This window comes from Trematomus bernacchii, unplaced genomic scaffold, assembly GCF_902827165.1.
Source record: "Trematomus bernacchii unplaced genomic scaffold, fTreBer1.1, whole genome shotgun sequence".
Classification (NCBI taxonomy): Eukaryota; Metazoa; Chordata; class Actinopteri; order Perciformes; family Nototheniidae; genus Trematomus; species Trematomus bernacchii.
In genome coordinates, this window is record NW_022987593.1 from 1,434,773 (window position 1) to 1,451,060 (window position 16,288).

Sequence of the window (16,288 nt, forward strand, 5' to 3'; positions counted from 1 at the left end):
CTGCTGGTCAGATCAAGACGCAATGCAAGTCTTTGAAACTGTGAAAGGAATCATCGCACTTGCAGCCCTTGATATGTTTTGCCATTTTGACTCTTTTCCATGATATATATATAAGACAGTTGACTCACAATATCACCTGTACCATGAAACCATAATGACTGTGGGTAGAATATCATTAACGTTTAATCTCGTGATTAGTAATCGTCAAGTCTTACTCAGCTGTGCAATCGTTTTTGAAATGTCTAAGATTAGAAAACAATATCCCACGCATCAAACACTTCAGGAGTAACAAGTGTTGATTTTCAAGTGGCATTCATCTGGTGTTCACAGGTGATTATTCATCCCGTTACCTCCTGTAGATTTTGAAAGTAGAGCTTCAGGAGTTTAAGCTTAAAGGTGCATTTACAGTATATTGTTCTTTTGGTACTTACATTTGTTCCCCCTTTCAATGATAGGAGTTCAACCCTGAAGAGTTTTACCATCTGCTGGAGGCAGCGGAGGACCACGCCAAGGAGGGACAGCTGATGAAGGCGGACATCCCTCGATACATCATCAACCAGTTGGGGCTGACCAGAGACCCACTGGAGGGTAAGAGAAAGAAAGAAAATGTATTTTGCATTTTGTTGTTCAAATTGAGGCTTGAACAGGAAATAATGTATGTACACTGACTACAATGTGTACAGATTTTAATTCAGACATTGGCTGGTTCTTTGTGGAATTAATAGACTGGGAAATGAACAGCGGCCCCGCATTGAATTGATACAAATTACACATAAACAAAAGAACAGTTCAACATTTTGGGAGATACATTTATCGACTGTTTTCAAAGAGTTCTATCCGAAGATTACGTTTACAGTCGATGAAGAAAAAGACAATTGTTTTCTTGTCAGTGTCAGAATTTGAACATCTCTGCTTTAATTAAGCTACCGATCAGCTGGTTGTTCAGCATGACCGTGTATGAGATCACGCTAGGACAGGCTGGAACATTTGTGGTCTGCTGGAGCGGTGAAATATCTTGAATTAATCATCGTGGCTCAAACTCACATTTCTAATTCTGCACAGCCGCTCTTGGTCTCATCCATCAGGAGTTGTTCATTAGCTGATGGATCCAGAATGACTCTTTACAATAAACCTCTGCAGGATTATATCTGAATATGAAGCCTTTGTCAGCTAATCTTTGCTTACAATGTGCCACTTGATATCTTCATCTTGCACCCTCTTTTACACCTACATCGTCATGCTTAGACACACATAGACACCCACGTAGCGGCTTGCACACTTTCACACTCTTTTCTTTTCTCGGCTCCTGATAGAGACTGTTGACAAGATCTTTTCAGCGTCAAAGAGAAACCAACTGAATATACGACTGTCAGAACAGTGACTTTTATGTTACATGAAGTTAGAATCTACAGAGCGACTTTGAAAATGCTTTGCAAAGTTAATTATTAGTCAATTATTTCCCTGCTTTAACAAAACAGTGCTATTATCAGTGTATTCTAGCAGCTGTCACATATTAGAGAGGAAGAACACTGACATTTAGCTGCCAGTGCTGCTCAAAGAAGAGAGGAGAAGAAACAAAGTGAGGGGGAGGTGGAGGTGGAGAAGAAGACAAAGAATTAATAGGAAGAAGCTTTTTTATCTCTCATGTTTTACTTTCTGTGATCTGCCGCGTTTGGTCTTTCATTTTTTTTTTTTTTAGATCGAATAGCTGTTTTGTTTAAGATGTCTGAGCAGCTGCGTTGTTTTAATCTTCACACAGCAGTGTGGGAGGCCTGGTGTTTTAACATGAACATTTTCATTTCATTTTGACACCAGGTTTGCTTGTTAACTCAAATGTTTTTCAACAGAAATCGTGAGCCTGGACAGCTACGACAGTGAGGGTCCACAAACTCCAGAGACCGATGAAGCAGAGGTTAAGAACAAACACACAGGAAGATTTTCACACACACTATGACTGCACCACCATTAAAACAAACACACACACAGCTTTCAAATCATCAAAGAAACATTGACATTTGAGCTTTCGAACATTTAATTGAAACAGCCTTTTTGTTGATTTGAGTTATCATTTTAATATTTGTCAGCAGGGGAGAGGGCGGACCATGAAACCACCGAGTGAAGAAGATTTCCAGAGCATCAAACTGATCAGCAACGGAGCTTATGGGTAAGAAATTGATTGAAACCTCATTGGATCTAAACCATATCAAGTGCAATGAAGCTTTCATCTAATATTTTAACAAAGAAAAAACTGTTTTTAACATCAATATGCTGTGGAAGACTGTTTAGGGGTCAGAGAGTTCCTGTCAATAGAATCCTTGGAAATAGTGTTTCTAAATTACTGATAAAAAAAGATGCACCACAGTAGTGGAAACTGGAATAAATCAACACCAATACTACTAAAACAGCAACAGTATGAGCATAAAAGTCAAACCTATTTGTATTGCTTAAACAAGCTTCTTTGGGCTTGGCCCCTCACCCTGCTTTCTGTTCTCTGTACCTCATCTTGGCGCCACCAGCCCCTTCAGTTTTCACTCTCGTCTCTTGTGTCTCACCTTCTCTCCAGTGCCGTCTACCTGGTGCGCCACAGAGAGACACGTCAGCGTTTTGCAATGAAGAAGATCAACAAGCAGAATCTGATCCTGAGGAATCAGATCCAGCAGGCGTTTGTGGAGAGAGACATCCTCACCTTCGCCGAGAACCCGTTCGTCGTCTCCATGTTCTGCTCCTTCGAGTCGCGGAGACATCTGTGCATGGTCATGGAATATGTCGAGGGTAAGGGGGTCAGATCTAGTTTTGATTGCAGACTTTAATTACACTGAGCAAGGACTCACATTTAAAAGACTCTTTATGACACTACATGTATCACAATGACTCTTGATGATGAAAGTCAAACAAGGTGAGTAGATTCAGGACGGTGTCGTGGCTCTGGCTGCAGCAGCTCTTATGTTATCTGTTGGCGCACTGACTCACTGAGGCATGAAAAGTAGTCGTGTGTTGACACTGTCAAACGTGCTTAATGTTGTGCAAAGGTGGATAACAAGCAAAGAGAATAGAAACATAATAAATAGAATGTTTATATCTATTTATAAGCAGAAATGCATCACAAAAATACTATGTTTATGATTTAGTCTCACATATTTTAAAGCTTTTCGGCCTTATCTAAGGATCAAATTCTGTCATCCTGCAGACTTATTGTGCTACAGTATCATGTGTGTGAATAATATAATTTTATATTATTCACACTATTTACCGAGTTCCATACATATTATGTAATCATTTTCATTGGTAATAAAAAGTGCAGTATAATGCACACAATCCAACTTTCCAGCTGTTGCCATCTATCGGCAAAAGTAATAATTTTAATACTGTATGATAAATAATATCAATCCAGTTATCAACTGTAGGTCTTTCTGGTTTTAGCCACTTTCCTGCCAGCTTCTAAAATAGATATCCAACAGGACATTTTGTAATGGATGGGTGCCATAATACATGGATGCTAAGCCATTTCCTGTCAGACTCTGAAATGAATACATTAACAACTGGTATTTTTTTTGTTTTCCAGGTGGAGACTGTGCCACTCTGTTGAAGAACATCGGGGCTCTGCCTGTGGAGCTGACCAGGATGTACTTCGCTGAGACAGTTTTAGCCCTGGAATACCTGCACAACTATGGCATCGTCCATAGAGACCTCAAACCCGACAAGTGAGTGTTAAAAGCTGCACTAATTAAGATTTTAGGAGATCAAATGACTACATGTGATATGAAAGGGCTTGCTTGTAATGATTAACTCACAAAAAATGATCACCCAATGTTTCCTTTTAGCATCTTGCAGCTAATTATTATGATTTTACAGCGAGCAACATACTAACAGATTTGTTTGGCAAGGACTTGAATGTTACACATGTTACATTTTTATTTATTGCAAAAGTGTGATGTAGCTGTAATGACACAGGTAGTGCAGGTAAAACAAATAATGTTAAGGGGATTAATGAAAATGAATGCGGCCTTCTGGGTAAAACTATAACAGGCCACAATATATCCAAATGAGCTTGGATTCATCTCATTTGGCAAATTGAGGCTGACAGAAACTAAATCTAGATACTTCTGTTGTCCTTCTCGGTCGGAAAGTGCAGTTTCTCTGTGTATTCATCTGTAGCACGCCAGTCCCATGTGTCCATACCTCCACTCAAGGTCGTGTATTATGCAAGACCTGCTGACGAAAACAATAAATTACAACCTGTGATCATGACCACACACTCCATTATATATGGATTTTATTGCAATATACTAGAATGTAATGCCTGTTTCCTCTCTCCAAATAGTCTACTGATCACCTCCATGGGACACATCAAACTTACGGACTTCGGCTTGTCGAAGATGGGTCTAATGAGCCTCACCACCAACCTGTACGAGGGACACATTGAAAAAGATGCGAGAGAGTTCCTGGATAAGCAGGTACAGTTGCAACCTAGTAGCAGCCTCTACTATAGGTAGTATAGATACGTTATCACCTATTACAGTGGAATCAGGATGCAGGAAGACATATTTCATTAGTAACCGTTTGAATGAGGTGTGTGACGGGATGTTTGGTGGATGAACAGGCGACTGCCACTCACAGCATCTTTTATTCTTCTCCAGCCATGTGTATCAACCTGCCTAGTCATCTGGCAAAATCCATCATCTCCAAAAAAAGACATTGCATTACAATCAATGCATCCTGTGTAGTCTGAATTAGTGAACCATTATTGATCCCCATCTCCATCACAATCCCATTTTTAGCAATTATAGTTATTATTTATGCTCTGAATGAAGCTGATCATAATCAGTCAGCTCTTCTGGGTGGAAGCAGCATCTGTTTGTCTGCCAGTAATCAACTCACATCTGTGGATGAAAAGGACCTGAGCTTTCTGTTTTTCAGGATATTCTGATCAGGAAAGTGTTTCTAATTCTCTCAATGAGGATGTCTTTGTTGTGTAAGACGGCAGGTAAACACTGTGGTTAATTGGAAAAATACTTTTCATATCATTTGCATAAACTCACATTTCCTCTTACAATCTAGTTGTTTTATTTTTAGTTTAATTAGATTGTTAAAGGTGGGGTAGGTAAGTTTGAGAAACCGGCTCGAGATACACTTTTTGTTATATTCCATGGAATGCTCTTAACATCCCGATAGCAATGAATATCTTAAGTGCTTTGACAAAACATCCATAAAAAAATGTCATCTGTGGAAGCCGTAGTACTGTAAAAAGCACGACCAATCATTTTAGCCGGCCCGGCTAAAATAACTGGATGGCCTACCTGCCTGTCAGCCTTCCATCTGTGCACAAACTTATCTCGTGCCCTCATGGGTCATGTGCGCGCTCGTGTGTGTTGGAGGAGGGGCTCTGTAAGGAAGTGGCAGATTTTTTCCGGTTGTGTATTTTCAAATTCTAGCGCATTCGAGCTGGTTTCTCCAAAATTACCTACCCCACCTTTAACCTAAAAACTTTTTCAATGAAGTAAAATATAAATGTTGTGTTCAGCAGTTGAACTTTTGAAGTAAATGATTTATTAGTTTCCTTTTTTTTGATGAGGGAGAATTTGAATAAAGATAGAGATGTTTTTATTTATTCAAATTGTTTAACCTGTTAAATAACATTTTGGTAAAAATTCTATATCAGAGACAACCTTGACACAATCTTACGATGGGATCACACCAACCACCAAATGGCTCCTTTCTATTTATTATGACAATCAGCATATTTTTATATTTAGAGAACATTCGCATAAAATGGGAAATGATGAATGCATTTTATAATGGATTACATCACATAATGGTTTTCAAGCTTCTCCGACAATTATTGTACTTTTTCTTTTTCCATTCTTTTCTTCTCTTCCTCTGTCTTCCCATTGTTTGCACCTCCTCTCCCTCACTCAGGTGTGTGGTACTCCAGAGTACATCGCTCCCGAGGTGATTCTCCGTCAGGGCTACGGGAAGCCGGTGGATTGGTGGGCTATGGGCATCATCCTCTATGAGTTCCTGGTGGGCTGCGTGCCTTTCTTTGGAGACACTCCCGAGGAGCTGTTTGGACAGGTCATCACAGGTAAGAGGACAGTGGTAAACGTCCACTATTTTATTTGTGAGGACACTCTCAAACTGCTCACTTTTAGCAATCAAAAAGCAAAACACAAAGGTAGTCCGGTATGCTTTGAGTGAACTGGGTTTCTTGGCTGTCTTTTGTTATAGAAAGTGGGTCCAATGTGTGTGTCACTATTCTTATTTAATAGCATCTCTAGCAAGTGATGTAGTCAGAGCAGTGTCAAGCCTTTCCACTTTGAATATTCCTACAGATAATAGAATCGATTTCTTATATGTTATAGCTTTCTCCCTTGGTGTGATGCAATTATGTAGAACACGTTTCCAATAGCTCAGATAAGCCGATGAATTACAAGTTGAAAATGTCTTTCTTGCTTCGTACTCTGACCGTTTTTTGTTGTTTTTGTCTCTGTTAGATGATATAGTTTGGCCTAATGGTGATGAAGCCCTGCCTGCAGACGCCCAGGACCTCATCTCTGCCCTGTTGCAGACCAACCCTCTCCTGAGGTTGGGTACAGGTACTAACTGTTGCATTAACTTGATATAAGAGCTCTGATCTGCACCCACTTTTGGTTGGTTTGAGGAATGCATGTTTCCATGAATTAACACAATTCCAAAGAAAAATTCAGGTTTTAAAACATTATGTTACCCAGTACTCAACAAAAACAACTCGTTTTCCCCCATTATGTCTTGCTCTGACACGCTGTCGTTTTACTGTCCACCAACTCCTTGTTATGTTCACCAGCTATATGTAACTTTGGCTGTTTGGTGTTCAGTGATAGGAAGGTAGTGTACAACATGTTTGAGAGCCTTTTTAATGATATCAACAGCCCCAAATGAGACTGATACGAACACTGAGAGTGAAGGAAAACAGTAATAGGGCAAATCAATATCCTGAAAGTGACAAAACTGTTCTGTACAGCTGAGGGGAGTGCAGGTTTTAGTTATATTTTTATATCGTTATGAGTTCCCTTTAACATACGTTTTAAGCAGCTTTAAATATTCCGTCCATCCATACAGTGTTTTGAGTTGTGTTGTGTGTGCCACCAGGCGGAGCGTTTGAGGTGAAGCAGCACGGGTTCTTCACCGAGCTGGACTGGAACAGCCTGCTGAGACAGAAAGCAGAGTTCATCCCTCACCTGGAGTCAGAGGAGGACACCAGCTACTTTGATAGTAGGTTCCTCTGGATCAGGGGTAGCCTGCGGGCACTTGGTCGCCCGCAGGGGCAACGTGAGTCGCCCGCGGGGCATGTTCTAAAAATAGCTCGCCAAGCAAATCCAAAATGTATAAAATACACAAAACAAAAAAGGAAATGTAATTAAAAGAATCTACCCTATGCATAAACGAAACCTAAATCATAGCGAACTCTATCTACTTACTACAACTCTATATAACACCCCTCCTCCCCCCACCCCCACAATGAATATCGACCAATCACGTTCTTGCTTGATTTGCGGGACCAGCGTTGCAGTCTGGAAGAAAAGCAATGTGGGCCACATGTGTTGTATAGGCTGGCATGATAGGCTGTTCAATGGGGCTGATGTGTTGTGTAGATTCTGCCAGAAGGAAAATCAGCGGGGAGGTGCCACATAGGGCGGAGTTTTACTGTGTGTGTGTTGCAACTTGCATATATATTTATTGCACTTGATGCACACACACGCATGGCGTAATTTCCTCCTGGGACAGGGGGGAAATGTCCCCCGCTCTTTTCGAAATCCCGTTTGTGTCCCCCCCACTTTACAAATATGTTTATTATTTTTTTTTAACGCAAGCCGTCATCGCCACGGAGGAGCACACAGCCTCTGTGAGTGAGCGAGACAGAGGGAGAGGAGAGCGAGCGAGCGAGAGAGAGAGCTAGGCAGGGAGAGAGGGAGAGAGAGCGAGCGAGAGAGATAGGGAGAGCATACCTTTATCTATTTAATATAGATAAAGTAAGAAATCATTCCAATGTGTATAGGACAGTAAAAAAAAAAAAAAAAACAGTTTGAAAGGGGAGTGATTAGTAAAATAAGCATAAATAGAAAGAAAGAATGCTAACTAGGTAACATTAGATAAGAATAAACAAGTTTAAATGATTTGTTATTGGTGGTGATCATATTCTAAAGATGTTTGGATTATTGAAAAGTATACAGCTCTCTTTCATCTGAGTGTTGAGAGCTGTATCCATCAATTCACTAGATTGATGCATTTCACTTCAACATTAAAAATAATCTTCCCGGGGGTGCATGCCCCCCGACCCCCCCTAGAGGAGGTGAGGTCCCCCCTGGAGGAGGTGTGGACCCCCCTAGAGGAGGTGAGGCCCGTCCACCCCCAAATAAAGCAGGTTAAAATAATTAAATTGCATACATGTTCTTTTAGTAAACACTGAAAACGGGTCCCACAGACCCAAACAGCACACAAAGGTTAAAGGTCAGCATATAATAATGTTAAAATGTGCTAAATATATACACTGCAAAAAAAGAAAGAAAAGAGGAGTAAAAGTAGCCCCCGACTTATTTTATTTTTTAAAAGTAGCCCTCACCCTAAAAAAGGTTGGTGACCCCTGCTCTGGATGTATGTGTCAGTGCAGCAGTGACATCAATATTAGCTCTATGGGGTGTCCAATCATTTTCTGACACTGTTCCAGTTAGAAAAGCACTTTTCATGTTAAACTGACAGCTTATATAATTCATCTCTCTCCCTCTCTCCCCTGCCAGCGCGCTCAGATCGGTATCATCACATCAATACGTACGACGAGGATGACACCAATGACGATGAGCCCGTGGAGATCAGACAGTTCTCTTCCTGTTCTCCTCGCTTCAGCAAGGTTTGTCTTCTCTTTCATCTCTCTCTTACTCAGTTTTTATTCCTTTTTGGCTGTTTCATCTTGTGTTATTTTGTCACTGGACACTGGAGATTAGTTGACAGGTTGAGTAAGTATCTCTAGGCCTTGTCTCTACCCTGTGTATCATGTGTGTTCAATTACATCTTTTATCTTTTTCCCTACCCACTGTTTCCATGGCCGTACCTCTATTAATCTCTCTCTCTTTCTCTCTCTCTCTCTCTCTCTCTCTCTCTCTCTCTCTCTCTCTCTCTCTCTCTCTCTCTCTCTCTCTCTCTCTCTCTCTCTCTCTCTCTGTGTGCCAGTTTTTTCTTCTTGTCACACTTTCCCTCTCGGATGGGATTTTCTCACCTCATGCCGTCTATTTATCCTTTTTTGACTCCCTCCCACTACCAACTTCCCTCCCTCTCTCACTTGCTCTCCTTCCATCTGCCTCCCCTCGGTCTCTCACCTTGCATACACTCTGTTGTTTCACCCGTGAGGTCTTGGAGGAGCTCTTCAGAAAACTGAGAGCGCCTCATTGAGGGACTTCATTTCAATAACATTTGAGATGTATTTGAAGTTACGGTCAAGGGCTGTTGAGTGGCCTCGTTTAAAGCAAAGCATGTGAACAAAGACCTCGGCTGAATACACTTACATAGGTCTACAGTTAACTACACAAGGATTTTATTCATTATCATTTAATAACGTAGAGCTGCAAGGATAATGGTCGAAAATTATCCATTTTATAAGCAAAAAGCACTCACAGATTTCACCTTTCAGTTCACAAAAGCCTTTATACAACTGCTGTTTTAGGTTTGTCATGCTTTTAGAAATTGTTAGATAATGTCTGTGGGGGCTGTCTCTTGTGCATACTTTTTATAGCAATCACTTTGGTACTTTTTCACTTTTATGATTTTGTCTTTCTATGAATGTCCTCTCTGTCTGTAAGGTTGTGTCTTATTTCTGATTCACGGTCTCTTTTGAGAAAATACCTTTCTTCCAAAATAATATCTTGTTAAAGGGCACGAGATACTTCTTAGATTATCATATCAGCATTGCATTACAACAATAACCCTACATATTTAATGTCAGCCTGATACATAGAACATAATAACAAATACAGTAAATATGTATAAATGCAGCAAAACAATAATATAGCTGTAACCCGGACTCAGTAGCTACCTTTTCCCAGAGCTCTTAACAGATCAGATGATGATTGGTCCGTGTCCCTGCAGGTGTACAGCAGCATGGAGCATCTGTCTCAGCTGGAGCAGAAAGCTACGACCTCTGTGTCCAGGCGGGAGCACAAGGGCCCGCGGGATGACAAGGTCACCAAGAGAGAGAGCCTGGGCAGCTTCAGCATGAGAGACAAGAGCTGGAGGACCGGGTCCCCCGAGATGTGAGTGGAGATCATTATCAAATGAGGGCTCGTCGAAGCATGCATGCAAATGAGGTGGGGTGTTCAGTATAGTAAAGGGGACAGTTCACCACAAAATCAATCAATGTTCTGACCTGTTGTGCTATGTATCATTCTAGATTGTTTTGGTATGAGATGTCTGCTCTTCAATACAAAAAGCATCAGATTGTACTCGCCTTGTGTTGCTCAAAGCGCCCAAAAAATGTATTTGAAAAACGGGTATTTTTTCGGAAATCCTGACCTGGTTTCTCAAGATAATCCACAGATTTTGTTGTGAGCAGTTCTGTGTACGAGCAATTTAGAATTAGAGTTAGAATTTACTCATGGACATGAAACTTGTTTGCATGTGTAGTTCAGTAGAGAGATACAAATACTACATGAAACTGCTCAAAACAAGGTCTGTCGATTATTTTTGACTACTTTGGTCATTATTTCTTAGAAAGATAATCCTCCGGCTCTTCAACTCACAACAGAGCAATCTCAGATTGATAAAAAGCACGGCAGAGGAAACATTTAGTTTTATTATTTTGGGGGGGACTGTCCCTTTAAGATAAGACCGAGTTTGTTCAGAAGGTAGTTTCCTGAAGTTTTTTTCCTCTTTCTGCAGCATTGCTGTCACATATCCAAGTGTGCCGGCATAACTTTGCTTTCTATCTCTCTGACACCAATTTTGACACTTCTTGTATAAAAATATATTTGTGCGAGAGCTCACACTCAACAGGCATCAGATCCCACATCTGCAAAGTTGGGAAACTAGTTTGGTGAAACTGGATGGATACAACTCACAGAAACACAATATGCCTCTGATATGTCACTTTTTCAAATTGGTTGATAAATATGTAGCAGATTTCCTCACTCAAATCTAGTGCCTATTTTTATTATTAAAAACACAAAAGGAGAATAACTATTGAATACAGGAGGTTTAATGCGACTGCATGTGTACCTTTCATTGTGAAGTTAATTTACAAATATAAGTCTATTGATGTAGTAAAAATCTGTCTGACTCAGATAAAGAATATTTATATTGGATTGAAAAGTGACTTCTGTATTTGGTGAACATTATTCTGCTGTGTTGCTTTGCGTGTCGTGCCTCGGAGCAGCTAACAAAAACTACAATCTGCTGAGTCCAGACCACCACGCATTGTTGACGGACACATTTCTGATTGAGAGCATAGAGGCAGAAAGGGATTCCTATTACTTCTCATAATTCTATTTCACCTCAATCTTCAGGAAGCATACGGCTGGACTTTAATCTCTTTGCATTCATATGTAAAATAAAATCATTCATGCATACATTCTGCATTCATAATAGTAAGAAAACGTGATACGGTGAAGGTGGCTCATCATTTTCTACCTTACATATTGGATTTTCACTTTCCCATATCAAGTACGAAATATTAGTATCTCTAGGCTATGATTGCTTTTTGGCTACAGCTCATTACATTCATTCATTGCTTTAATTAATTGTGTTAACTAACAAAAGTATTTTTACATTAAGTGTGTTACTCACTCATAGAATAGGGGAGGGATGAACCCCTCTTTAATGGTCACACATGCAGAGCACACAGTGACATTTGTTCTCTGCTTTTAACCCATCCTAGTACCAGGAGTCTAGTACTAGGAGCAGTGGGCAGCTATTGTACAGCGCCCGGGGAGCAATGGGAGTGGGGGGGAAGGGGGATGTCCGGTGCCTTGCTCAAGGGCATCACGGCAGGGCAGGAGGTGAACTGGGACCTCTCCAAGTAGCAGTCCACACTCCATATTTAGGTCTGTTCGGCAACTTGAACCAGCGACCCTACGGCTCACAGTCCAAGCCCCTACTGACTGAGCCACTGCCGGACTCAGTGTGTCCTATCAGTTTTCTCAAAGTTCAGAGTGATTTATATCTAGAACATTGAAATGCTTTGTTTTGTCAGATATCCCAAGATATTAAGTTTTATATGATATTAAACAGAGAAAAGAAGGAAACATCCATATTTAAGAGGCTAAAAACAGCCTTTTCTGCAATTCTTGCATGATAAAATACTTAAACGATTAGTAGACTATTTGACAATAATTCTTCTGTGGACCGAATCTTTGATTGGTCTACTAATTGTTGCAGCTCTAGTTGCCATGCCATTATGCACAGACATTCAATATACGAAGAGAGTATTTCTGCTGACTTTGGCAACCAACCAAGTTATTCATTGTTTCAAATCCAGGCAAAAACAAATATTATATTCTTTCTGCCTTTCTGTGGTCAATATGTGTTCAATACTGCGCAAAGCACTTTGGTCAAGTGGGGGTTGTCTTCAAACTGAATTATAGAACTGACAATATAAATGGCTTAGTCTAGTGGACCATCATTATTAAATGTGTGTTTTAAGTGAAATCCCTTGAAAACTATTGGACGGCTAATGATGACATTTGGTACACACATTCATGTCCCCCTAAGGATGAATGCAAATCATTTTGGCCATCCCTTCATTTATATGAAGCGCCTTCATTAGGTCAAGATGTAAATCTGATTTATGACCAAATACATGTAAAACTAACATGACCATCAGCTTTGGCTGAATGCTGTTTAGTGCTAATAAGCAAATGTTAGCATGCTACATGGTTCTCATCAGCATGTTAGCATGCTGACTTTAGCATTACCCTGAAAAGAACCACTGTGTATAAGCACAGTCTTACTGAGCTGCTGTCATGGCTGTAGCCTCTTATTCCCTCTCAGGCAGAACACTGTGTGCATCATCTCATACGCATGTGTTTCTGTCTTCTCTTGCAGGAAGCGCCTGTCTTGTTCAGAGTCCCTCTACATGGACGGGGATGCCAGCCCCCCTCTTGGTGCTCGCCGGCGCTTCTCAGCACTGATGGATACACATCGTTTTGCCTCGCCTCTAGACACTGAGCCTGACTTCCTGTCCCGCCAGGCACCCATCAGGGTCCGTGGAACCTCCCTGGATGGGACCAGCGTGCCCTCCCCGAGCCTCCTGGAGCAGAGGAACAGTCTGAAGGAGATCAACGGAGCAGGTGTGTGTGCAGGGAGAAGTATCGGAGGTAGTGAAAGGTACAGTAATGGGAGAGGAAAGAATAGGAGAGAAAATAGTCAAGAGAATAAATGGTAAAGAATAAAGCAGTCAGAGAAAACAACGGGGGGGGCCTAAGAGTGGAGGAAGTGAAAAACCCTCCTGTAATACCTTATTAGATGACTACTTCTGACTCAGTTGGACAAATCACAGCATTACTGTTTTCAGCTCTAAGTGCTACTTTAATGTTAAAAAGCTATAATTTCCACCTGACTCTTCATCCTTGCAGACAAATCCCCTCGACATGGAGAGACCCCAGGAGTCAGCACGGCTATAGCCATATTATCCTCAGGTCCGGCAGCAGCCGATCGTGATGTGATGACTCCTCTGTGTGACCCTCTGGGGGCCCGGGCCACCAACGACCTGGTCCTCCGCAGGGCGCGCCATCAGCAGTTGTCTGGGGAGGGAGATAAACGCAACTCCAGGGCTGGAAACAAGGTCATAAAGTCAGCCTCTGCCACAGCCCTGTCCGTCATCATACCATCAGGTGAGCAATACATAAGGAAAGGTTAGAATAGAATCATAATGGAATGGATTCGTTTTTTTAGACACTTACACAGGATGTTATTTTCTCTCCAGTGGAGCAGCATGGCGGCTTCTCTCCGCTGGCCAGCCCCATGTCTCCCCACTCCTTCTCCTCCAACCCCTCGTCCCGGGACTCTTCACCCAGCAGGGACTTCTGCCCAGCCGTCAGCGTGCTGCGCTCCCCCATCACCATCCAGCGCTCTGGGAAGAAGTACGGCTTCACTCTCAGGGCCATCAGGGTCTACATTGGAGACAGTGACATCTACAGCGTGCATCATATTGTTTGGGTAAGAATCTAGTACTGTAGTAGTTGTACTAGAGCTAAATGTAGGGTTCTGAATTTAAAAGGGATGGTTTTTGAGTCTAGGGTTTTGGTGGCATCACTGAATTTGAAAAACCTCAATTTTAGCAGTCGTTGCAATAATTTCCGTTTTACTTAACATTTGACCAGTTTAATGTTATGAGACCATAAAAGAGAACTGTTCTGTACTTAGCTTTGTGATGAATTAGTCATTACCAAAAATTCCAAGGCACATTGTATTGTTAAACATTTTAATCCTTTATTTAACTGGCTTGGAACTTTAGCGGGCCTTTAGATGCCCTAGAGAAGACAGGAAAGGCATAGGAGCTGTGCCAATTTAATTAAGGCTTTTTACAACACAGTGTGTGTAGATGCTTTGATTTAGCATTCTGTTGCAGTTCATTTTTAAATAAAGTAGACGTTGTATTATAAAAGACTCAAATTAATCCTTTCCTCTAATCTGACACAAACATACATAGATCTCAACTGAAAGGTTTCAAGATTATTTTAGGACTCATTTTTCCAGTCTTTAAAGATACTGGGTGTTTCTCAATGTCGAGGAAGGATCCTCCAGAGCCACTATTTCAAGGATGCTACGTCATCGAGTCCCGCCCAAGGACTGTTCCAATGTCCAGGATCCTTGGAATTCTACCGAGGCCGGCGTCCTTCGTTGCGGGAAATTTCGAGGCTGCACATGTGTACCCTCCGCGGTCTTAAAATCCCCACAATGCTTTGCGCACGGACCAATTTCCCAAATCTTTGGCGGAAATCGCGCTCCATTTAAGGCGGGGCCTCGCATATGACGCACACCTGCACACCTGTTAGCCTGTTCCACCATTCTTCGTTTTCCGAGGCTAGGAAGGATTCTTGCCTCGCTTCTGAAGGACCTGACTCGGAAGACATGTCCTACCAAGGAAGCGTCCTCGACATTGAGAAACACCCACTGTCTAAGATCCAAGTCCTGCACTCTGACTGTTTGCATGTAAATCATTTTGACCTGTTGTGAACTTGAATGTTTTGTGTGACTCGGCAGCATGTGGAGGAGGGCGGCCCCGCACAGGAAGCTAGCCTGTGTGCCGGTGACCTCATCACACATGTCAATGGGGAGTCTGTCCACGGTCTGGTCCACACTGAAGTGGTGGAGCTCATCCTCAAGGTAGGCAACGTATTCAGATGATATGTATTTTTCTCTGTATTTATTCTTTGTTTTCAATTTCAAATAAAAGGGTATTTTTGTAAGTTCAGTGGCTCTTTACTGTATTTATTCCAACTCCACATTAAACATGCTAATTCATTCTGTAAACAAAGATAACATTTTCTTGGTCAGTTTGTGATACTACAATGGATCAATGTAGAATATTATTCATTGTTATTTATCTGTGTAGAGTGGAAACAAGGTGACCGTAACGACCACTCCTTTTGAGAACACTTCCATTAAAGTGGGGCCCGCTCGCAAGGCCAGCTACAAGTGTAAGATGGCTCGACGCAGCAAGAGGACCATGGGCAAGGACGGCCAGGAGAGGTACCTGATTTTAGTTGTAACTCGATAAAAACACAATATGCAAAGTAAAACTATTTTTAATATGCTCTGGGAAATGGTAAAAATGGCAAAGCCCATTTCACAAGGTGAAACGTATAACATAAATGATATTATGTCAATCCCACTTAAAATCCTTCTTTCTTTTCTTTGTCTGTCTGTCCTGCAGTAAGAAGCGTAGCTCCTTGTTCCGTAAGATCACAAAGCAGTCCAATCTGCTGCACACCAGCCGCAGCCTGTCCTGTTTGAATCGCTCCCTGTCCTCCAGTGAGAGTCTGCCTGGCTCTCCAACTCACAGCTTGTCTGCCCGATCCCCGACGCAGGGCTACCGCTCCACCCCTGAGTCCTCATACCTGGGTAGGACACTGGAAATAAACAATGCACATACAAGAGTTCAAAAAGATAAATTAACTCAGATCAATTAGAAAGATTACATTAAATTAAAAAAATTGGGAGTTCCAAAACACATCGTAGGGAAAGGAACGTGAGCTTATTTAAAGCCTTGAAATGGTGTTACTTTTAAACCAGCAGTGGGTCTCTTCCTCTTGGATTATTTGTAATA

General features: G+C 41.5%; 1 protein-coding gene across 3 annotated transcripts in view; it reads left to right on the forward strand.

Moving 5' to 3' along the window:
• The window catches only part of LOC117481902 (microtubule-associated serine/threonine-protein kinase 1-like), a 59,546-nt gene that overhangs the window by 38,606 nt on the left and 4,652 nt on the right, over positions 1-16,288 (forward strand). For 2 of the 3 annotated variants that reach the window (XM_034129833.1, XM_034129834.1), the window contains exons 10-26: positions 456-588; positions 1,848-1,912; positions 2,085-2,164; positions 2,564-2,772; positions 3,563-3,701; positions 4,322-4,454; positions 5,917-6,082; positions 6,492-6,593; positions 7,126-7,248; positions 8,772-8,881; positions 10,114-10,277; positions 13,063-13,307; positions 13,593-13,850; positions 13,943-14,175; positions 15,223-15,345; positions 15,575-15,711; positions 15,896-16,083. In XM_034129833.1, the coding sequence (XP_033985724.1) occupies positions 456-588; positions 1,848-1,912; positions 2,085-2,164; positions 2,564-2,772; positions 3,563-3,701; positions 4,322-4,454; positions 5,917-6,082; positions 6,492-6,593; positions 7,126-7,248; positions 8,772-8,881; positions 10,114-10,277; positions 13,063-13,307; positions 13,593-13,850; positions 13,943-14,175; positions 15,223-15,345; positions 15,575-15,711; positions 15,896-16,083 (2,608 nt within the window). The remainder of the gene's footprint in view (positions 1-455; positions 589-1,847; positions 1,913-2,084; positions 2,165-2,563; positions 2,773-3,562; positions 3,702-4,321; positions 4,455-5,916; positions 6,083-6,491; positions 6,594-7,125; positions 7,249-8,771; positions 8,882-10,113; positions 10,278-13,062; positions 13,308-13,592; positions 13,851-13,942; positions 14,176-15,222; positions 15,346-15,574; positions 15,712-15,895; positions 16,084-16,288) is intronic. The other variant, XM_034129835.1, reaches the window with a different exon arrangement.